We start from the raw sequence: 25,102 nt of genomic DNA, 5'->3' as shown, positions 1-25,102 counted from the left end.
ACTACTGGTGTTTATAATGCATTTCCGAACACTGAAGTAGCACTTAGAATGTACTTATCTCTAATGGCTACGAATTGTTCGGGGGAACGCTCGTTTGCACAACTGAAACGAATTAAAGACGTTAAACAATCAACAATGTGTCAAGAACGTCTTAGTACACTGGCACTTTTGTGTATTGAAAGCGATCTACTCTGTAAGATTGACCTCTAAAAACTAGTTAACGCGTTTTCAATCGCAAAAACGCGCAAAGTTGTTATTTAGTTAGGCATATGGCCAAGTTTTTGCACGGTACCCTGTGTTATAGTTGCTACAACGATCTTTGTGACAATAATTTGGCAACACTGATAATTCTAATTTTTTAGTTGGCAACCCTGATTTTCGGGCCACTTATAAAATGTGCCTACAGGCCAGCAGACCCTTAATCCGGCACTGGGTGCAGGCCTACACTCCTTTCGAATTCCACTTCTATTTTTTTAGTAAACAATAATCTACCTTACAATCATAAAAATACCTCGCTTTGACCCGGCGCCAAATATTTTCTTAACCCTGAAGTCAACCTATAATAATGTTATTTTGCTGTTGGCTAGTCATATAAGACTATGTTAATCCGCAGAGCAAATAGAGTAATAGACCAACTGCAGTGCTTAGGAAGTTTCTCTTTCGGAAGCTGTTAAATAAAATCACAGTTAAAAACACACCTTTCCTAACAATCAAAATCTTTGTACAGCATCATTGACACTTTTAAACACTTAATTCAAGAGAATTATTAGAATGAAACGAAGCACGATTGAAATAAAAATCTCGATAATGAATGAATTCTTTTGGGTGTTCAAAAGCAATCTTACGGTTTTTGTTCACTTTCAAAAACTCATGTTTTTGTATTTACTGTGCATAAAAATTATAACAATAGATTTTCACACCTATTTAATCTCGGTTGTTTCATTATGACATCATCAGGCTACCGCGTACGACTTACATTGTTGGTAACAACCAATATTGTCGTTCACACCTCCACAGTGTTAAAGCCATCCCCCTTTGTAACCTGATAAGTGGTGTGGTGTTGTGGTTAAGACATCCATTTATCTCTATCGTCAGCTTCACATCGGAAAACGTCGATTAAACTGTACTGGGGAAGAATATTATGGCAATTCTTTATTAAATATGGCCAGGTGTTAAAATGACTTTTAGGAATGCGTTTAAAACTTTACACACATCATTAAAGTTCAATAACTTAATGAAAATCTTATTCGAATGTAAAATGCCATTTTTACGTGGACTCGAATTTTTTATTAGGTAAAAGTCACTGGATGATTTTTATCTCAGTTTAGTTTGATTCATATAAAAAGAAAAATAATAATTTTTTATTTGTTTTGTGCCAAAACTAGCCAGGCTTAAGCTCTGCAAGAAGCTTTCCCAGTCCGAGGATAAAGATTCAATCAATCAATTGTCCTTCTATTCCAGACAACACATCAGCCGCTTTTTACATTGTTTTAACGTCTGAGAGACGTTGAATCAAGTAAAAAGCGGCTAATTCGCTGCCTGGGATATCACGCTAAGTCTGTAAACATGTGAACATATCACTGCAGCTTCACCATATGGAGCCACCGACCGGCTACGCACAATCTCAGCAAAAAAACTAAAGCCTTATCGTCTTGTAACAAAAAGCTTATAAAGCTTACAAAATCTTAAATTATCCAGAACAGAGTTAAAAAAAGAATCCTTACTTCGTGTAAATTGTGTACAGACTGTCCTGAATGGGCGATAAGATAATAAAGGCACTCGAAGAAACATTAATGTCATTACAGAAGCTCAAAGACGTAGATTAAATGTTGGCGTTTGTAAAGTTTTTATTTTGTTCTCGGTTCAAGAATTGCAGATCACCTTTCAAAACAATTCTTTTAACGCACTTTATTTTAGATTGTGTTGCTAAGATTTGAATAATCCCAAAATTTACCTGTTTGTCTGATTTTATCTATAAAATTAAAATGTTACTGGTCTATGTAGAGGAGGTTTTAGCTTATAATGAAAAATGGTTCTTTTATCAACAGCCATTTGTTATGTTTATTTTGAAATCTGATCACAATTCTCCCAAATGTTGTGGGTAATTTTTTAAGCTTACCAGTTTTCTTTTGAGGGACATTTTTTCTGGACTACAACAATAAAAAACTTTTATGAAAGTAACAAAGAGATGACAATAGCAAATTAGCATCAATGGCAGGAAGGAGTAAAGCGTTCAGTTGATCTCTTCATGATGAAAAATTCAATTAACAAAGGAACAAGAAACTTATTATTTCTTTTAAACTTTAATATCGATTCCACTTTTGTGAAAACAAATATCGTGTTTAATGGGTGTCGAACCGGGTACCTGCTGAGCGTCGGGCATCTGCTGAGGGTTCCTGCTGAGCTGCTGCATCTGAAACCTCGTACCAAACAACCAATCATAAGATACGTTTTCCGTGACGTGAAAAATGGCGAAAAGAAGATGATACAAAGCAAATCAAGTGATTGATTCTCCGTCAGCTTGTTGGCTTAGGGGTTAGGGCTAGAAAGTAGTCATTTCCATGACATGGGTTCGATTACCACCCCTACCGTTAAGCTACCTTTTTTCTTCTGTAGGCTAACTACCAAATAAAGCTCAAAACAAGGATTAACTTTCTGGCTAAGTGCTAGAAGGGTCACAATTGGACGTAGCCTCTTTCCCCTCTTATAACATGTTCTGATTGCTTCGAGGTTTCAGTGGCAGTGGCAGATTTTTTTCTTGTTAAAGTGGCTACCTGTACAAAAGCACTTGTACGTAATCTTTACGTAGGCTACGCCACTCTGAGCACAAACAGCTTCATGGCAAACTTAATACTTGCTTACGTAGCGTGATAAAACAAGGACTTTCCGCTTCGATTATTTTCTATTTTTTCCTCAGTATTTATAGGCATTTGTTATTTTAGTGAGAGCACAAAAATTGTGCCATTGCACCACCTTCACATTTCATTGCATCACCCCGGCTTTGTCTGCGACTATATGCCAATTTTTACACAAATGTGGTCACTTTTTTGAGATAAAGATTGCCATCAACTGTAATATAATGTAATACTCAGTTTTATTCAGTAGCGGACCCTGGAGGGAGCTATTGGAGCGATCGCTACGTAAAACACAGAAAAGTAACTTCATTCACGTTCTATTTGCAAGGTCGGATTGTTGTAGTAGACCTGCACATCATTGTGTTTTGTTGATATCGTCTCCTCCCCCTAAGACTGAATCCACTCTGATTTTATTATGGTAAAAATGTACAGATAAGTAGCAAGCGGGTAAATAAGTAAACATTTATTATACGTACATATTTTTGACAGACCCTCTTTGGTTAGACTGGGTATGAGAATTTATACTACTACTGTACTGCGTTAAAAATGACTGAGTTGTCATTGCAACTAAAAGCTTTATAAAAGTTGTGGCGTCCTAATTTAGTTCGGGCATGTTAAATCACAAGCAAAAATTCAGTTCACGATAATAATGCGACTGCTACTTTGCTGCAGATAGATTTGCTTTAAATTTTTTTCTCTAGCGACATCTCGCCGTAAAATAAAATGTATTGCTAATGTGGGGAGACTGTGTGACTGTGTACAGGATGTTTCAAAAAATTTGACGTCATTGTACAGTCTTGTAACTTTGCGAATTATCGGTTATACGATCTCAAATTTTAACAATGTGTACAGATACAGCATAAAATTTTATCTTTTAATTGTCAGGCGTTTTTCTTTTTAGATGTAGAAATGCCATACAAAAGCGTAAAAAAGGCCTTTTGTGTACGAGAGTATGCTAGATTCTAGAACACAGTCGAATGAGACTGTGCAGCGTGCATTTTCGTAACGATTTGGAAGAAAGCTCCAGATGGAAAGCAGAACGCCAGTAGAGAAGGTAGAGAAAATTCGCAGAAAGCTTGTGAACAGTCCAACAAAGTCCATAAGAAGAGCGAGTTTTGAAGTTCAAATTCCTGCAACAACAGTTTGGCGTGTTCTAAGGAAACGATTGAACATGAGACCCTACAAGCTGCAACTTGTCCGAGCGTTAAAAGCAGGCGACACGGTAAAACGTAAGCAGTTCTGTATTGACATGCAACAAAAACTGGAAGAAGACAAGTTTGATGAAGAACTGGTTTTCAGGGATGACTCTTCACACAACTGGTAAAGTGAACAGGCACAATGTTCGAATTTGGGGTGAAGAGAACCCCCATACCCCAGTGGAGCATGTGAAGGATTCTTCAAAAGTGAATGTTTTTTGTGCAATTTCCAAGAAACATGTTCATGGCTCGTTTTTCTTCGAGGCTAATGTGAATGGCGATGATTATCAGCACATGCTGCAATTGCTGCATAGGCTACCTGGCTTATGGATGAACTCACTGAAAATGAAGCCGAGGACTTCATTTTCTAGCAGGACAGTGCTCCACCTCATTGGAAGCTTTGTAGGCCTACGAGCTTACTTGAATGAGAATCTATCAGGAAGACGGATTGGACGTGCCAGTAATGATGACAGTGTGCTGCTAAAATGGCCCCAGTGCTCACCCGACCTGACTCCCTGTCGCTTTGTCAATCCCAATGACCGGGCCTTTGTGAGTGGTTCAAAACCTCTAGTCTACAAGTATACGAAATCTTGTTCTGTCCAAAGATGACGATTTCAACAGTTAAATATATGTTATATGTCGTCGGCCACAGTTTGAACTTTTCACAAACAATGCAAGCATATAAGTAGCAAATTTCAAATTTATAGCTTCATATAGCCGACGTATCGCCTCAACTCTTCGAGCTTTTATTCTAGCGTCTTTTTGCCACGTTTTATTTAAAAAATTTTTAAAAATCATAACATCGTCGACGCTTGAACATTCGGCTTGGGGGTTTATCTGTTGACCACCCAACGTTGGCGGTGTTTTTAAATCCCACCTCTCCACCAGAGGCTACTACAAAGGAGACAGTGGTTACGCGCTCGAGTCAAGATCACGGCTCTCGGGTTGTGCTCTTGAGCAACGCATTTCAGGACTGCTCTCCATTCAACGGCATCTAATGGATGGAATAATTTTCCGGCAACAACATTTCAACAATCGGAAACTTCACTCTGCCAATCTCGGTAACCAGTCTGAACCGGCCCTGCGTCAAACGCCTCTACAAGTATGCGAAAGTACCAGTAATAAATAACCCATCAAGGCTTTGTCAGTCCGAGGATAAAGATTCAAAACCAAACCAAGACAGCTTTTGGTCTCACCCTTCTGTTTCATTTGGGAAAGAAAGATTAAACAATTGTAAATGATATGGACAAAAGTGTGCTTCTTAGTGTCGTCGCTTGTAGAAAAAGAAAGATGCTATTCTTCATAAATAATTAGTGAATACTTCAATGGAAAATCACGATGCCTGTGAAAAGACGTTTACAAAGCATCCGTTTCTGTCTCAGCAGAGACAAGCTGAACAAAGCCTGGCTGTATTCGATCTCCATTTTGTTGTCAATTTATGGTCAACCCAATTAGGTTAGTTGAAAAGAACATTTGTTTGTCAGCTTTGATAAGCGGAGAATGCTCTTAGCACTTCGACTAAAGCGACTGGGTCGGAAAACATTTCTAGGCGTCAAGAGCCTCTACAAGTATGCGAAACTACCAGGAATAACCAATCAAGGCTTTGTCAGTCCGAGGATAAAGATTCAAAACCAACCAACCAAACCATGGCAAAGGATCGTCAGCCCTGAAGCTTAAACAAGAAAAACTTGATTTCATCCAATAGGAGGTAGGCCCATTAGCTTTGTGAACCATGATTATTTTATCTTGTTACTTTAGCTAACTCGCTTTAGCGTAAAAATTCACAATTAAAATTTATATTTTTTTTTTATAATTGCAAACAAAAGCAATGTCACAATTGTTACGCGTGATATATCAGCACCAAGACATACAAAAACTTCTACAAAACTAAATCCCAAGAGATTTTTTTATAGATTGGTGTCAATGCATAAAAAATATAGACAGAGTTGTGCAAAATATCACCTTGCTTGAAATGAATTACATTTCAGATTTTTAGCGCTTTGCAAATGGCTTTTTCCTATAACTTTGTAGAAAGTCACACCCTTTTAACTAGGAATTCGCTTCCTGCGATCTTTGATGCAATGAAACTATTGTAGCAATCTTTGATGCGATAAGGTTGTTGCTGAAAGCTGAGATTATTTTTCTTCATTTCTTCGTGCAATCGCGAGGAGGAAAATGCTCAACAACTTTCATATCGCTTTTTGGGAAGATTAAAGATCTGCAAACAATTGCGCAAAAAGAAGTTATTGTGTAAGCTGATATTAAAATGGCTACGCTAAGCATTCTGAATGCTAATACATCTGAAGCGATGATCAAAAAAGGTTTTAAAAAGAGAAGAAATACATTAGATGATGCAGAGCAGCGAGGATTCATGAAAAATACCACGGCGTGCTAATTTTGATCGAAAAGTTCAGATGAAAGTAATGTTGGATTTTAGGCTAACCTGTCATTAAAACGTTGTACATAATTATATATATCTCGGGTTATTATCAACAGGGGGAAACTGGGAGAACACTCTTCTGGTTAGTTGAATATAAAGCCTACTCCTCTTGCATATACTTTGATACAAGAATGAGACGCATAGGCTTGCATCAAAATGTGACCGATGTTATTTTTTCACATACGGTTGCATCTGGACACCGTAGTATTCCAAGTTACCTGGCTGCTTGGATCGGTGGTGATGTAAAAGTAACAAAGTAAAATATTAAGAACTAAAGAACCAACTCCAACTTTATCTTCAAATATAATTCTATTGCTTTGCTCAAAACTATGGAATGCATTTAAAACGAACCCAGTTTTAGCAGTAAAATAAATAAGTTATGTTATGAAATAAAAGCAATGCGCTTTAACAGTCGAAAAAAGCTTTGATGTTTTACAATTTGCAAAACGGTTTGATATGTTAGCGTTGATTCAACCAACAAATGGTTAAAAACAATAAAGCAATCTTACCATAAAAAGAAACGATTCTTCTCCGGAGTTAAACTTTTATTAAATTCAGATTTTGTATTCAAAGATGTTCCGGACTGGGACCTGTGTGTGTCTAAAAGCGTTTTGCTGGTTTGTATTCCTTGTAAGCTTGCCTGTGTATCTCCTTTGTTGGACTTAATTATTCCTCCACAAAAGTCACACTTAACGAGGCAGGAGCATATCGTAATTGGTTTTTCCCGTAAGCGACTAAAAATATTTAAAACGCATTCGTTGCAAACGTGGTGGCCACTATAGGAGTTTGAACAGTGACAACAACTGTAATGCTTTCCTTTCCCTGAGTGAGTAGCATCGGGAGGCAGAAAGCACTCATTATCTTTGGTGAGGTTATAACTGTTTGAAGATTGAGACCTCTTGTCAATTGGTTGATGGCTTTCCGCATTATTTTTATTTTGTTTTTGCAAATTAGAGCTTGCCGTGCACGAAGATTCTATTGTTTGAGATCTGCTTGGACTTTGGCAGCTGCCTTTGCTGATAGATTGTGTATGATTTGCTTTTAACTCTTCGTTGTAAAATAAATTCCTTTTGGATCCACTGTAAAAAAGAGCAATAAACATATATTATTTGGCGAAAATTATTAGTTATGAATAGCACAAAAAGAAATAAAACAACGAAACAATACTTCTATGCTACAAGATTAACCTACTGGCTTGTGAATGTCGATACACATTGGGCAAGCGACCACTCAACAATAAGAGAGAGCAAAAGAAAACGCTGAAATAACGTGTTATCTGAGCTTTTTCACCTGTTGTAGACTTTGTTTCCGAATGTTATGTAAGTTCCATTTTTTCGTTTGTATTTAATTTCAAAATTGTGACAAGAGATCTTTATTTTGAACACAATAAAATATGCGGAGTGCGAGAATTTATATGACAAGTGTAGTAAGCCTAAACTGAGGTATGTTTTGGTTCTCAACACTAACAAAGAGGAAAAAACGTGCTTTTTAAATTGTCTGACTCCAACTCAAACCTTTGTTTATGCATTACGACAAGTGCTATATACACAATATTAAATATTTATGATTTAGACGTGACTCGTTTCTGAAAATACCTGCAGTATCTGATGTAATGATAACTCTTTAGTGCCGACTGCCGACGTCACAGACTTAATACCAGTGGTGTGGCGTGACCATTTTTGGGGTGTTTACGTTTTCAGTAAACTTCAAGCATATAGTCTGCTGGGTTTACTTGTATTTAAACACACAAAAAAAAACAGTGGAGCTGACTGGGTTGAACCGCACCCAGGGCCTTTCAAAATACAAGTGGGAACACTTAAGATACTTAAGATAACTGAGTATCAGTGTGTTTAGATTATTGGCATTATTTCGTTAGCTTGACACAACCGCAACAAACTGAGTTCCCCATAAGAAGAATCTTAAATTTTCGCTTTTACTATTGCAATTTTAACCAAAGCACTGAGCAATAGCTCCTCACGCATTTGACTTTACCTTTTTTAAAGCAGACACGAGCCTTGAGTAAAGGTGCAAGCACAGAGTGTAGACTATATGGTGCCCCGAGTGAGTAATTGGCACGTCACAGTTTCGGGGGGTAGTTAGACATGTGCTCAGGGCCGTAGCCAGACCGCAGAGCAAGGGGGGGGGCAACTTTTTTTTTGGGGGGGGGCGGAAAAATTGAATCATTATAATTGCAGCTGTTGCTCGAGAATGCTGGGATTTAGCTAGAGGGAGCGAGGCCCCCGACTGGCCACGGGCCTGCACGTGCTCATCAAAAAATGAATTGCTTTAAGTTTTTGGCAAAATGTTATAAGTTGGAAAACCAATCAGGGCTTACCTGTTTGTATGATGAGACACCGAAAGGCAATCACTTTTTTGAGGAAGTGACAAACAGGAAAATATGTCGGGTTTTTCCGACTGTGACAATGGGGTCGCTTGTTCAAGAGTGCGTGACAACTTTTCTCCATCGCAATACTGCATTTTACTATTATTTTTTGTTTTATTATGCGCTTTCTCGTTTTGTTGGTCATTTTCCAAGTAATTGAATTCCTGGATGGTGTTTTCCTTCGTAACGTATTCTGAATCGTTATTGTAGTCGTGTGTCGAGCAGTTTGTAGCAAAAACAAAAAGTTTGTTTTCAAAATTCTTGTGAGAAGTTTCTGATGTATTCCAATCTACATTATCATTTGAAAGCAACTCTTGCTTTTTACAAATCTTTTTTTGTTGCATTGGATACTCTCGGAAAAGATGTGATTTTCCAAGATCCATGGAATACGAGCGAAAACGTTGCGGTGTTTTCGAGTTGTCATCCAATTTTTCAATCGAGTTGAAATGCTCAGTAGAATTCCTTGTTTCCTCGTTAACGTCATCAAAGTTCTTTATGCTAGGAGTTAGGTTACAGAAGGAATTTTGCGTTCCCGAATATCCGCTATCACGAGATGAACACCAATCTTTGTGTTCATACATGCACTCCGGAGACAAAAAATTTGAAGAAGGATGAACATGATGTTGACGAAAGATATTGTCTTCTCGGCTTTCATGCATTCCAAAGTCTTCTTCGTCGACATTAGAGACAGTCACTTGGGGCACATTGTTACCAGCTGCAGACTTTGCGTGGGATTTGTCTGCTTGATAAGAGCAAACATTAACTGTACTGTCACAGGGAGGCTTGTTGCACGTTTGGATTTGACGAGACGATAGTTTCAAGTTTTTATCACTTTTGAAGCCATTTTCTTGAGCGGAAGATATCACCCAAGCCGACACTTTGTTTTCATTTTTATTGTTCATGCACGAGGAACACAACATGGTTGTTGTCTGCAAGCAAGGGATTTTAAACTGTAAAAAAAATACAAGTCAGTTAGCAAAGCATTTTTGATACGTAGCTTGAACTTTTAATAGCTTTACAAAAGCATTGCTTTTTCTAAAAACACGCAATTTTGCAACCAAAATATGTTGAATTGTTTTTGCTTCAACTTTCGTTGCACCTATCAACTGCTCTTAAATTTAGTATAACCATGATAAGCCTCAATAACATAAAGATAAAATAACTGGAAAATGCCACACAGCAGGGGTCAAGAACTGGCGGCCCGCCACGCTGTTGAGTGCGGCCCGCGGAAGGTATCAGCGTACAAGTATAACCAAAAATACTTTCAGGGAAGCATATTTTCGCTTTGCATACGATTCCACCGACCGACTAATCAGATTGTAGTTCTAGGTGGGCGTCGCTTAAAGTTATTCCAATGCGATGTCCAACCACACTGTCCCAGTGGTTGATAAAAACGTTTGTTTTCGAATTTCGAAATTGTGTGTGAGCATAGGGCTGCTTATTTTAAATTTTAAATTTCATATAAACGCTATTGTGCATTCCACGTTCCACCGTTATTGTGTTTCACGAGCAGTGTTCCTTCATGCAAGTTTTTGTTGGCAAAATAGGTCGGTGTGCCAACTCAATTTATAATAAATTGGCAAAATATTACATATAAATTTAAAGACTTTTTTCTGATTGTAATAATACGAAAATATTTAGCTTAGTACTGCAAAATGTTGTTAATCAACGATTTTTGTAAGTGACAGTTGTCTAAATCAAAGAAAGATGGTTTTATAGACTCTTACAGAAAGGATGAAAAACCAACTCATTGCTTTTTTAGAAGGAGCACTGTTCATGAGTTACGATAGAAACGTTTTTTTCGGTGATTTCACACAAGCGTTTATTTCATGGTACCTGGTTTCTATCTCCCTATTATTGGAGCCTATTATTCACTGATATGTTTGCAGGTTACTATTGTTGCTTGTAATGCGATGTGTTAAACATTTCCTTGTTTAAACATTTCCTGTCAAACATTTCATTGTTTACTGAAACTGTTAATTGCAAGATATCTTTTGTGAAGCAAAGTGACGACACCACTCTTGCTTGGCAATGAACATTCTGATGAAACCGCTCGCCTCGCTACAAGTGCGCAAAACAAGTGGCCTCGTTTATTAGGCATTGTTCAAGAAGTCAAAATGTTGTTAAAGGAGCATGGCCTGCTGGCAGTAGCGTTTAATTTTATTGCTGCGGTATTCCAAGATAAATATTAGCAACATGTAACGCTGAATACTGGGTACGAAATGCGTTCTTTTCTAGCATAAGAGTCAACCTACCTACAATTTTATTAGTGCGGCCCGCCACAGGTCTCCTTAGTGCTAAAGTGGCCCGGATGCAAAAAAAGGTTGGTGACCGCTGCATACAGCATTCTATATTTTGAAACTACACGTGAATCACATATGGCTAGCAAAGTTCTTCTATTTCCACAGTGTGTATTGTCTGTGGAAATTTTCGTAAATTCCTTTGGATATTCAAAGGCAGTGTCACAACAACTATCCACCATCTAAATTCCAAACACGAACGTTGTTGTAGTAATCTACGAAGGAGGATTTGTTATCTGAAATAAATAGCTACAAAAAATAACTTACGAAGCAAGAAATGCTGTTACATTCTTTGAAAGTTGAATTTTCTTGGTCCTGCGTGGGCCTAACGTTAAAATCTGATTTTGCTTCTGCATCAGCAAAGTTTGTGTCATCATTCGATGGGTTTTTATTTTGATCGTCATCCGTTGAGCATTCGGAATTATTCGGAACGCCAACAATTATCCGAAGAACAACCAGGTTTAGAAACGCTCCAATTACAGTCAAGCCAACAAAAATGTATACAAAACTGAAAACAACATAAAATGGATCCATATGCAATGCTTCGCTATCTTGCAACGCCACATAATCTCCAAATCCTGTATGAAAAAATCATGTTAGACTTCTCTCTCGCTTTGCATTGTGGTCAGTATTTCCACGTGAAACTGTAATCTGTAGCTTATAGGCGGTAAGTTTAATCTCATACTTTTAGATCTTCAGCAAATTTGTTTTTTTCATTAATTCAACGTTGGAACACAGACTAAAAAGACGGATTTGTCAGTTGGATAATATCTTGTTGTTAGGCATTCGACTGTTCAATTTATATATAGGCCTACTGTAGCCTACAGTAGATCATCATATGTTTACCAATCGTTGTCAGAGTCATGACACAGTAGTAAATACTATCTATGTATGACCAGGCTTGTTCGAAGTTAGCGAATGCCAATGTGCCAATCAGAACAATCAAGCAGCAACTGAAGAGGCCAAATGGAACAAGACACGCATAGGACACCTGCGATATAACAAAGCTAGTGTACATAACAAACAACAAAATAATAGTCACAAAATTAAAATGATTCCAATTAGGTTCTGACAGGGTTCTGACATTCAGTGTGCGGTTATCTTTCTAAGAAAATGAAAATTGATCATTTGATTGTCAACCAATCGATTGACCAATTTATTCGCACTTCTTTTTTTGTACATAATAAAAATGTTAAAAGATTTCTTAAGTTTCTGGTTCATTTAAAGTTCATTGGTCTAATCCAGGGGCCACCAAACTACGGCCCGCGGCCGGAACCGGCAGAGATTACTTTTCCAGCAACTTTTTGATTTTTATCACAACTTTACTATTCCACCGCTGACTTTGTTATTTATTGTGCTCAATTCAAGTCAATGGAGATTCTAAATAGTTGTATATCTTTTCGTAATTTGCATCCGGCCCGCAGCTGTTAATCTCACAGCAATCTGGCCTTTAGAGAAAAAAGTTTGGTGACCCCTGGACTCTAATCCAATAGGAACAAATATAGGTCTGATAGGGTTCTGCCTTCCCTGACTAGAGATAGCTACCAGGACAATACGGCGAGGATTATCTCGGATACCATCAGCCTACAACAGTTTCTTCGTTGATCATCAATAAATTTAAAATTACGTTTTGTTCGTTCAAATATAAGAAAATCAGTTGTAAAGTTGTTGAGAAAATATAAAAAATAACTTACGTAAAACAAAAATTGTAGCTTTTTGAGCAAAAAATATGAAAAGGTTTTCTGAATTGTTGCTACAGTACTGAGGAAAGAAAGAGTAATTTCAAAAGGCGTAGGCGTATATCGGACAATGCCTTTCTGTTGTGCCTGTACCTGTCGTCGTAATGGCCATCGTTGTGCGTCAAATCTTAATTTCTTCTTCATGCTTTCGTAGTAAAAAGTAATATTTGAACACAAATAAAGGGTCGAAAAAATTTGTTTACCAGTTATGGCATAATGGGGAACCATTATCACAAATGAGTCACCGGAATAACCTCTTTCTATCGCAACATAAGGGAGCATCAGACATTGTCATAGGAAATCAATATTCAGTTTTAATATCTAGCTTACTAGGTGTTGCCCAATGACAAAAATTCTTTTCATTCGATGACAAACGGTGGACTTATCTTTGTTTGCGACTCTCGTCATTTTAAAAACACTTTCCTTAACAAATAGATGCGTCAATATTGTTTTCTTAGAATAAATTATAGAGATATTCGTTAAGAAACAGCCTTGGCTCTTACAAGACGGTGAGTCCTCCGATTTTAAACATTAATTTAACATCAAGGAACGTTACGATTAGAACAAGAAATAAATTTTGTTTGTTAAAATTCAAAATGCCACTATACCATCCACTCCCAGGCCTTACGTGACAACACAAAATAAACATTTTTAATTTCTCTGACCTTGTCGATTTTGAACCCCATTTTACGGCCGATCGCTTTTAGCCCATGCTGTGAGGCTGTGTTGATTCTCTCTCCCATGGCCTGGAACATAATAAGACCCAGTGGGACTCCAATGACGGCATAGATCATAGATGCTATTTTTCCGCCATCCGTTTGCGGTACGGAGTGTCCATAACCTGCATGCAAAACATTGCTTATGTTTACAAAAAGTACGGTAAATTTAAACTGTGAACATCTTATATCAGATATCACATCACTAACCACAAACAAAATGGAGATGCAAATATGATTTCACAACAGTAATATCAAATGTTCGTCGTCGTCGTGCCAGTCTTTGGTTTCATCATCCATGACACGCAGACCTTCCACTCCGTTAGGTGGCTTGAAGATGGAGCATTCATTGAAGATGTGATCTGCGGTCTGTTCCTCGGCACCACATTCACAGGAGGAGGAAGAGGCCATTTCCCATTGGTGCATGCAGAAATAGGTTTGGCATTGATTAAAATTGTGCTCCAGGTGAGACTCGAACTCACAACCTCCGCATTACTCCGATACTGTTTATAAGTACGGCGCGCTAACCGATTGCGCCACTGGAGCTCTGCACATTAGTGTTCTGCCATATTTATTGATTCTGAAAATTGAATGAGGTAGTCACTAGTCACTACCTGGTCTAGCCCCCTGAAGAAGTCAGTCGTGTCTGATTAACGAAACGTCGGAATAAAAGCAAATTGTCAATGTATACATCTTGTGATAGTTTAGCTTAATTTGTACCAGTAGAACATCTCATATTATTTAATTTATTGATTCTTGTTAATTAAAAAATCTCAGTTGGGCAAATAGTCATAACTTGTATGACATTGTTTCAATGTCTTTCGACGTTCTCAATTGTAACAAATGTAGAAATGTTAAATGTGATGTAAGCTATTGATAATTGAGTCTAAAAAATGTAATCGCTCGACCAGTGATCCCCAAACTTGTCAGCGTCCGCGGGTTGGTTGAAGTTGGTCAATCGACCATTACCTCTTCGCACTGCACTTTCATAACTTAATTTTGTCCATTTTTGTTTGTACATACACGTAACAACAATGGAAAGCAACAGGCACAAACGTAAAAGAATCACAACAGATTGATTGAGATTCCCGAAGTCTCAATAGTTATGTTCATACCAAGGGGAAGATTTTTCACAGATGTTCCCACTAAGCATTGAGCTACAATAACAATTGTCGGTTCATTTTATTCACATTATTTATTCTACTCCTCTAACTTCATATAGCCTACTACTCAAAAATCTTTGTAGAGGTGTTGCGGCCCTGCCATATTTTAAAATGATTGTCCTGCTTCGGTATCATGCATGTTATAACGTTCGCGTTTTATCGCTTCTACCTTTTTCTAAACCTCTGCCATGTTTGGCGTATATTGTTTTCGTTGTGATGGTCAGAAGTAAAAAACAAACTGAGCTGAACTGATGCAACACTTGCTAAACTTTTTCAGTCATAAGTAATGTGCCTGTCTCTGCACCGGTGGGTTACTAATGTAGGCGTGTGTATTTTGATTGCTGTGATAAGCTGGTGACTGACTCAGTGACGGCTCATGGTCTTTCTCAACCATCCTATAATTGTGCCTTGTATTAGGCTACGCAACCTATTGTTTTATTTACTTTTACACTGCATGGCGCTAGCAAAACTCTTAATTGCTTAGACTTGACTTTTGATAGTGTATTCCAGGGTTAGGCTACTCAACTAATGTTAACAAAGGTCCAGTTTGACAAATTAAATATTTTTAGCGGTCCGGTGAATAAGTTATTTCACACCCAATCATGAATGCTAAACTTTCTATGCCAGGGCTACTCAACTGGCGGACCGCGGTCCGAATCTGGACTTTCTGGGCGTTGATGATGGACCTTGAGCTTTTGGAAGAATAACTTCATTACCACGTTTCAGGGCTTCTTTAAACAGATTTCTACTGGGAGGAAGCAATTTTTACTGTGATTATAATATTTACGTCACAAATGAGAGTGGTAAGCTGTCCTTAGAGTTTAGTTTAGCAACCTTTGTATTGTTATTTATAAATTACATGTTACTGTTAGAGTGTTCGGCATCAAAGGACTTTGATCATTTAATTTTAGTCTAACTAATTTGAGCAGAACGTAACATTGTAAAAGTATTTTGAAAACATTGATGTTCTTGCTTTTTAAAATACGACAGAGGCTAATTTTAACTGTCAGTGGCAGGTCGTTTCATTGATCCACATCATCAGTTAATCATATCCTAGAGAGGGTATTTGGCATTAATTTTTCAATAAAAAACGTCAGTGTCAGCCAAAAGTGATTCAGTCGTGTTGTGGTTATGCATACGTTGCATTCATTAAAATGTTGAAATTGGTATATAGGCTACAAAAGACAAGTCAATAACGTATTTAAAAGAGAAAAGATGTTTGTAATTGTAATTGTTCAGTATAGCACACGTTTTTGACGTTTCTGTATATGTTTTTTTGATACTGTAGCTATATTTTCTTTTAGCTATACAAAAACTAGCATAAAGGAATTTAGCGTTGGTGTAAATTTGCTCCTACTCCCAAACAGATTAGGCAGCAGTGCGAGGAAACTTGTGAATCGAAGGATGTGGTTTTATAAAACCTTTCAGTAACCTTCTTGACATCGTATTATAATATCTTATTATCCTTCGCCAACAAATGCGAGCTCATCAATTATTTACAAGTCCTGCTGGGGCCAGTCAATGCACAATCGACAATCTGTTTTGAAAGTGAAAATTTAATTCCACATGATAAGAAACAATTTATTTCTTTATTGAATGTGTCATCACATTAGCGTAAAATAATGACTTTTTATGTATTTTTAGATGCTGTCTAATCTTAAATAATGTATTTTTATTTGTATATTCGGTTGAATAGCTCTATGGTAGGGTATCTGGAGTTGTGCTACGTTAGACGACCTTTCTGAATATTTTTTAATAGTGGTCTGTATAAGCAATTTAGCAACAATTTATACACGGTTTGATGGTTTTGTGCAGATCAAACTTGTAATGTTACACGCAAATTTACAATGGTTGGAGACTGCGGTATTGCATAACAAAGATACATTTTAAAACAGCAACTTTAAAGTCTTCCCGTAGCTACAATTCCTTTTCAGTACTCTTGCGTAAGCCTGTCGCTATTTCGATTTTGCAAATGTTGAGTAAAAATAATTTTGAAACTGATCATTACCTGTAAATCACAAATTTATCTATGAGTAAAGAGCAGGGAAGAGTATAAAAAAAAACGCAAAGAAAAATCCACTTTGTTTGCAGGCAACTTAGATCGCAACTATGCTGAACTGAACGTTACTCAGATTATGTTAGATAGGATTGTAAACGAACGATTTCTAAATAAAAATTTACTTTCTAAATACGGCTAATAAAACATGTTGATGGCGGTTGAAGTAAATTCTAAAGCGAAACTTTTGATGGACTTTGTAGACATTTGATAGATTTTTTGAAATTGTTTATAACCTTGTTTATAACTTCTTGACAACCAGTGACTGAATTGTTAAATAATAAATGAAGTATCTAGATTTTGCAAAAGCATTAGTAGCCTATAATAGAGATGAACATTTTTAGAAAGTTTGTTTTTCATGAAATATTTTTTTCAATGCCAAGAGCTATGGCTGTTAGTTAATTACACCATTCGTCTTTTACACAAAAAAAAACATGTAAATTACGAATGCCTGCCCTACAACCTGCTCCACACAAATAAATCAAGTACGGTAACAATACAGAATCAAAAATGAAGTATGACTCATTGACAAGTTACAGGGTGCCCCAGCGATGTGTGGACAAATAAAAGTTAGGTTTTTTTCGGTTATATGAAGGATGAAGGCCAACTCATTATTAAATAAAAGAGAAATGTATTTTCTTTAATAACATCCAAGAATTATTCAACATATCCACCTTTCTTCTTGATAACCTGGCGGAGACGAGAGATCACTTGATCACACATAGCACGCATAGTTTCAGTGGCAGTTTCATCTCAAGATTTGGTCAGTTTTTGTTTCAGAACCTCAATGCTTGAGTGAGATACAGCGCAGGACTTCTGCTCCAAGATAGACCATATGGAGGCCATAGTTCTTTGGACCAAAACGACTTGAAATTGTCTTTGCCCTAGTCCTGGAACAATCTGGCTGTGTGAGAGGTTGCTCCATCTTGCTGAATTGTAATTTCTTCATTTCTAGTGACTTTCTTCACCCAAGCAACAACTTTATCATTTAACATTTTTAGACAAACATGTTGGTTGATTTTGACACCAGCCTTGATCAAAATCAAAGGGTTTTTGAGAACTATGAACGTAATCCCTGCCCACACGCCGACACCATTACCGAAGCTGACTTTTTCCTCCTGAATGAAGTTCGACATTCAAGAAGCACTACATCTTTAATTTTAATCCAAATCCGATCATTTTGGCTGTTGTGTATGGCTTGAATGGTGAATAATTTCTCATCAGTCCAGAGAACTTGTGGCTGCGTACCATCAAAGAGGTTATTCAGAAGACTCTTTGATCTTTCGAACCTTCTTTTCTTTGTAGCATCAGAAAGAAGTTGTCGTTTGGTAATTTTGTATAGCTCAACCGGTTCCTTACTAGCACCCTCTGGACGGTTGAACGGCTAACATGTGCCTCTTTAGCAAGTATTCTGGTGCTCCTTCCAGGATTCCGTTGCAACTTTTCTCTAATGTTCTTAATGAGTTTTTTGGCTGTTACTGACCTCTTTGGGGTGCTCTTGGCCTTTGGTAAGCAGCTACCAGTCTGTCTGAACCTTTTTGCTACCTTGTATACACCAGAAAATCTCAAGCTCCTTTTTAGAAATTTGAAAATCTTATCAGGTGAAAGCTCCTTATGACAGTGCGTTTCAATGATCTCATTTAAACTCTTTACCATGGGTGTAACTTTAATCGTCCAGAAAATTTATAAAATATTAGTAATCTAGGATGGTTATACTACAAATCCTTAATAAATACAAGTGATTAAGTAGTCGGGAAATATGTATAAATTTAATATGAAATTTAATCCACGCTTCGCTGGGCCACGCTGTATCATCGTACAATTGTTAACTAAACATAAATTCTTAATGGTTGTAGCAACTTACACGGCATGTGCACAGCAGGGTATAGCTTCAGCTTTATCCCGGTGTGAGTCAACAATGCCAAAAGAGCTTAATCATCATATGATAATGACAATGTTATAGTTTCATTTATTGTTGCTCTGCAACTGCTAAGGTCTTTTAGCAACAGCGGTCATTTTCAATTATGTATCATAATTACGATGTTACCACATCATTACCCGACTTATCCTCACTGTTTTATTCAAGAAAGAACACAATTGGTACAGTTTTTAAAGTCTTTGGTATAACCCGACCTGGAATCGATCTCAGACCTACCTGCACTAGAGCCAAAGGCGATAACCACTCGGCTACTGAGCTGGTCAATATATTGCAAACACAATTGCCGCATTTTTTACTCAAAATTTATGCAAAACCGACACCAAGTTTTAAATTTTTTATGCCAAGAGGAAAGTTCGTCATTCACTTGTCCTGCCGTATACTCTTGTGTAGGCGAAGACATTTTGGTGGTGGTTATACCCTGTTTTGGTTTCACAAAAGCAAATGGACATATACAACCAAGCAACCACACGGCATTTAACATAATGGATTAAAATTGAACATAAACTATAAGCTACAAACGTTTTCGGCCATACACACGTTAGCCCTTATCAAGTAACAAAAAATAACTGCTTATCATATCTACAATGAAAATGAATGACTGATCTAAACACTGAATTGAAAAACGAAATGCAAAATGAATATGATAAGCTGTTATTTTTTGTTACTTGATAAGGGCTAACGTGTGTATGGCCGAAAACGTTTGTAGCTTATAGTTTATGTTCAATTTTAATCCATTATGTTAAATGCCGTGTGGTTGCTTGGTTGTATATGTCTGTGGCTGAAGAAAGTAACCTCTTTACCAAAATTGTAATACAAAAGCAAATGTGCCACAAATCTTGTGATTTCAAATGTAACAGCCATGCCTCCTGCAAATTAAAACTTACCAATGGTAGTGACAATGGTGATGCAGAAATAGAGCGCCCCAACAAAACTCCATTGAACACCAGACTTATGGGGCTCCAGAGCCAAAATGATCCGAGTCAGGTTACGATAATCATCACCACTAATGTTGTAGCGTGTACTGAAAAATTCCCAAAGTATTTATTATGTTGCTATTTCTTTTCATCATTTTTACATTTGGTAATCAAACATAAAAAATTGTCTCATTTAAATGTTGTTTCTCACTTTGCATGGGTAACTTACTAACTACTGCTTGCGACATAGCATGCATGATAATCGATATGGAACATTCTTTAACTGAAGGCGGTGGCAACACAGTTTCATCCCTAAAATGGCCTCATTAGCGCAGTAGGTAGACATTCTTTATGTTGTAACCAAATCCTTTTTATTTGATATAAGAAAACTACCGTTCATTGTCGTGTAAGCGAAAAAAACTTTTTCTCTCAACATTGAGAAAATTTCAAGTCTGACTAGTTAGATTGCTGGAAGAAGAAGACTTCCGTTTCTTCGACTTGTTGTTTTTCTTAAGCCATTGCAAACAAACTGTATTTATTTAGAAATATCTGCATATAAGCAAGCACCGATTTTCTGACGTCTTTGGATTTATTAATATTCAATTGAACACTGAGAATATGTAAAATTTATAATCTTTGTAATATATGTAATGAGTTTTAAATTGTAACGTTGTTGTTACGTGTTCAAACGTAGTCGCACTGATGAGAATTTATTATTCGAAAACGCGTTATGCGACATTGCTTTGCACTCTGCAATGCCTGATGGTAATTTTTTGTAGGTTTCCATCACGCTTTGAAGCAGAGTCTGATTATGTACCGTATTTCGTTTTTCTTTGTTTATTCTATTAATCGGTTAGTGCCTGCTTATATGCAAACATTTCTAAATAAATACAGTTTGTTTGCAGGGGCACCGGAACGATTTTTGACTGGGGGGGGGCAGGATTATGAAAAAAGGCCACTTTTATTGGCCATTTTTTTTAAGTTTTAAGATAGAATATAGCGATAATGCTCATCTATGAGCTTATTATCAAGTAATGATACAAGTGTCCGTTAAACAAACAACAATGGCAAGTAAGGGCATCATATTATGTTACAATGCTGTAACCTACTGTGATACAGAATTTTGTGTCATGTATATTATTTTAAGGCAAAAATGAAAGATTTTAATTGGGCTAAAAGCGAATAGCAGAAATTGCTATATTGCAAAATGTGCAGTAGCTTACATGACCTTAAAAGGGCACCAATGCCGCCCTGTCCCCCCATCAAAAAATATTGAGGGCAGGGGGGCATCGCTTTGTTTGCAATGGCTAAAAAAAAAACAACAAGTCGAAGAAACGGAAGTCTTCATCTTCCAGCAATCTAAATAGCCCGACTTGGAATTTTCTCAATGTTGAGAGAAAAAGTTTTCTCCGCTTACACGACAGTAAACGGTAGTTTTCTTGTATCAAGTATTACTGGTAATTTCCTTTGATTCGTCTTATCTGAACCCTTTTTAGTTTAACACTCGACGTATTTCAATGACAAAAAATAAAACTTTAAAATCACACTTCAAGATAAAACTTGTTCTAACCTTGAAAGAAAACCTATTTTCGCAAGTAAGTCAATCTTATTTACATTGATTCTACGTCTAGAGATGTTGAATCAATGTAAAAAAGGATAATTTGCAAAATAGAATCGTTCGTTATGACAAGAACCGCTATTGTCAAAAAAGTCAGAAATTTTTCTGTGCATCTTACTTTTTCTCAGGACTCTTTTTCAACAAAGCTGATAGCTTAAAATGAATGTTAAAAGAATATTTTTTAAGTTCACATATAAGTGGTCCTATGCATAGCAATTTATCATAAGATAAAGTTTTATCTGACTGGTTTCTGTAAACCTTGGGGAGACCAATTTTCGCTTTGACAGTTCAAGAATGCATAATTTATGACAAAGTTTCAAAAGTGAAACAGAATAAAGTTATCTAAAAGCTAACGTCTTGATAGTCGATGACAGAGCGCAATTAGATGTGGCGCTTTGCTCTGTGATTATTTAACATTCGTTGACGACTATTCGACGTAAATACATAATCAAAAGGTTATAACTTTTTAATGCAGATCTGCTAAAAGAAACAAAACCTGGCAGAAATTCATCATTGATCATCGACAATGTGGATTTGCATCAATATTTCATATATGGAGTTTATGCACGTTATTATCAACTGTCAGATTACAATTAAACATTGTTTACAGTCATGGCTTTCAATATGCAGTAGGCTATAAATGAGAAAGAAGCGATACCTCAATTGAGACACGAAAGGAAACCTTGAAATAACCATAAACATAAACGTAGGAGAAGTAAATATTGTTTAAATTATATCTTTTTAATAAAGAAGAAGAAACTCTGTTTTGGCTCTTCTTATAAACTTACATTTTAAAATTTAGTCTGTAAATAGTTATTCCAATAGTTTATCTTTATAACTTTATATAAATTACATCAAAAGTGTATCGTGTTGTTCACCTTTTTTGGAATTCTCATGTTTGGTTGGTATAGGTAACTCTTCCTGGTTTGCTATCAGTAATTTTAATAGTGGAGTCCCAGGGGTTACTTTTGCACCAAGACTCGGGATAGTTTAAGGGGCAGGGATTGTCTTTTCAGGAGAGACAAAAACAAAGCAAACATCACATATTCTTTGGAGTCCCATTTTTTTCTTTGAAAGTGTCTTATTTGGAGACTCTCGGCTTATCATGGGCACCGGGCCTAAATTATTATTAAGTTGATGTGATAACAGTGTTGCCATTTTACAAACAATATTACGAATCGGGTGAATAAATACGCTAATAGGCGTACAAGCAAGCAGAAGATATTGTCTCATCCGAATTTTATGAAAGCTAGTTCTATATTTGTATAACAAATCGTAATTTAAGATCGAAATCAAAGAAAAGTCTTGTTAGAATTGAATCGATGCATTCTATTTTTGTTTCAAAATATCCTGATGTCGCTTCTATGTTTATAAAAGCAAAATAGAAAACATCCTTTTTCTTATGAATCTATTTGTTAAAGATACATAAACCACCTGCCAGACGAAACGTAACTGTTGTTTGTTTTATTAATGGAATGCTGCCTTCTGCTTACTATTTAGCCTACTCAATGGGGTAAACCGCATTCACACCAGTATAAAGTTACTCTTCAAACAAAAACCCAAAAAGAAGTACTAGAAAAATTAGAAACCAAAAACTTCACTCTTGCATAAACATTTTATGCAATTTTGATTCATTGTTGATGCTGTGATTAAAAACCTGTTTATTTTCGGAGCTAACGTTGTGTACCTTTGGGTCACATAACAATAACAATAACAACATATAAACTAGTAAGATGCTGGGGATAAATAGTAGTCGTAGATAATAATGTCTTACCCCTACTTTAAAGTCTTAAACTATAACAATTAATTAGAATTGAAAATAGAGTTTTTACTTACATTGTCAAAATTTTGAAATTAAAAGAATTTGTAAAAAATTAACTCTTTTAAAATACAGGTATTCGATGTAGAACAGCCTTCAATAAGTTTAAATAAAAAACGGTTCGTGATATTTATTCTTCTTGCAACACGTTAAGTATTGGACATGCGGTTTGTCATATTGGGCGGGTAAAAGGATGAACCCCAGCTCCAGAAGCTCAAACAAAGATGAAGTTTAAATTGCCCTTGTTGCCCTTGCAAGTGTTAATTGTGGGCCTATTTTTCAATCGACGAAATAAAAGTTTTCTTTTTTCACTTTCTTTTCTAGGTTTGGTGCCTGCGCATTTTTAAGATGATGTTTTTCAAACACTTTTTATCGATGCTTATTTTAAACCTTTTGGTTTTGTCATCTTTCCCTTTTGTTGGTGTCAAACTCGTGTGTTTGCGTTATCATCTTCTATACATGTTCGCGCCAGCAATGAAAAAGAAAATTGAATTGAATAGTTTGAAACGCTGAAGAATAAGAAACATTGAACTATTCAGCTAATTGTTTTTTAGGTTGATCAAGACAAAGTGTACCAAAATAGCCTTTAAAATTAGTATTTTGTAAAAACAGCAGCGAGCTAGGCGCACTCTTAAATTGTATAAATTGCAAGATTTTGATAATCGTGAAATGAAATATAAACAAATGAAACACTGAAAAAATCACACATTATAAAGATGAAGGGATACCTTTCTCTGATAAAGAAAGCCAATTATGAAACACTGCTATTTCTATCTGTTCTAAGGCTTTGGTACCCATTGAAAATATTTGAACAAGAAAACACATCCCAGTAGTTGATTATTTTTATTACAAATTCAGCTGTGTGTCTCCTTGAGGTATTTTGTAAACGAATCATCAAGAACATGGCAACATTTGAAAAAATTGACAAAATGTATATTTTTAACCTAAAGGAACAATTCAGACTACTTACACTAGTTCGTCTTCTTTGGAAAAGAGAAGTATCTGCTGTTCACTTTCGTTTTCTCTTTCAAGTAGCATAAATATAGGACTTCCAATAAAAATGTAAAAAAACCCAACAACTGCTAAAATCAATGTCCGGACATTTGCACTTTGCCGCAAAAAGTATTGAAGCAAAAACATCATGATTATGAGTGAGGCCTATTCCATACCAAATAAATTACGTCGCCTATAACAGTGAAAGTACATGTAATATCATTATAAAATAAGGAATTAAGCTGATTTTGAAACACAAAACGAAATCCAAAAACTGAAAGTAAAATTGTGACTAATTGTGTGACTAATTGTCTCAACACTGCGTGGGGTTGATTGGAACAAATTATTTTTGTTTGAAATAACACGAAATTTTTCACTAAATACTTCGAAATAAAGCATATGAATCTTTGCACAAAAACTTTTTTTTTTCGAAGAAACTTTAAAAATAGTTTTGATTTAAATACTCAATATTTCTTTAGGAAATTCTTTTATATTAATTTCGTTTCGCATATTTTTCTGGTAAAGAAATATATTTTGTTTAAATTTGAAATGCATTTTTCACGAGGTAGCTTAAGATTATGTTTTGGCCTAACAGTTTAGAATAACTTTTTATATTTTTAAGTTTCTTACACTATTGTTTAGACTTTAACTATAGTACTTCCTCATTCATTCTTGTTAAGCGATACAGGCCATTTACCCAATACCTTAATTCAGGCGGCGTTATTTTTAAACTAGAGTCAATTTTCACTTGGGCGTCGCTCACAGTTTTTACAATAAAGTGGCCGAGTAGGTTTACTAACATCATTGGCTCTCAGTTACTTTCAGTTAACAAAATCATTGAGCTGCTCGAAACCAACTGAATATATCGGCTTGAAAAGCATTCAACAACAACAATAACATTGTGGCAACAAAGCAATAGAAATGTATATTTTTCAGCATTTTGTTTTAGGACGTCTTGCATTAAAAACATT

The 25,102-nt window shown here is 36.2% G+C and overlaps 1 protein-coding gene and 1 non-coding gene across 2 annotated transcripts; both read right to left on the bottom strand.

Annotated features, from left to right (window-relative positions):
- Window positions 1-5,905: 5,905 nt before the first annotated feature.
- LOC145786757 (uncharacterized) lies at window positions 5,906-24,247 on the bottom strand. The gene is made up of 8 exons (XM_082598491.1): window positions 24,109-24,247; window positions 19,672-19,808; window positions 13,579-13,754; window positions 12,021-12,165; window positions 11,442-11,752; window positions 8,827-9,824; window positions 7,001-7,570; window positions 5,906-6,269 (listed from the first exon to the last, which is right to left on the bottom strand). Coding segments are annotated over exons 1-8 (2,406 nt in total). The 5' UTR covers window positions 24,177-24,247; the 3' UTR covers window positions 5,906-6,268.
- Trnai-uau (transfer RNA isoleucine (anticodon UAU)) lies at window positions 14,087-14,175 on the bottom strand. Its single transcript is given in 2 exon segments — window positions 14,087-14,122; window positions 14,138-14,175. It is a non-coding gene; the product is annotated as a tRNA-Ile (tRNA).
- Window positions 24,248-25,102: the final 855 nt, after the last annotated feature.

Source organism: Aplidium turbinatum, chromosome 17, assembly GCF_918807975.1.
Source record: "Aplidium turbinatum chromosome 17, kaAplTurb1.1, whole genome shotgun sequence".
Lineage (NCBI taxonomy): Eukaryota > Metazoa > Chordata > Ascidiacea > Aplousobranchia > Polyclinidae > Aplidium > Aplidium turbinatum.
This window is presented reverse-complemented; position numbering and strand designations above follow the sequence as displayed.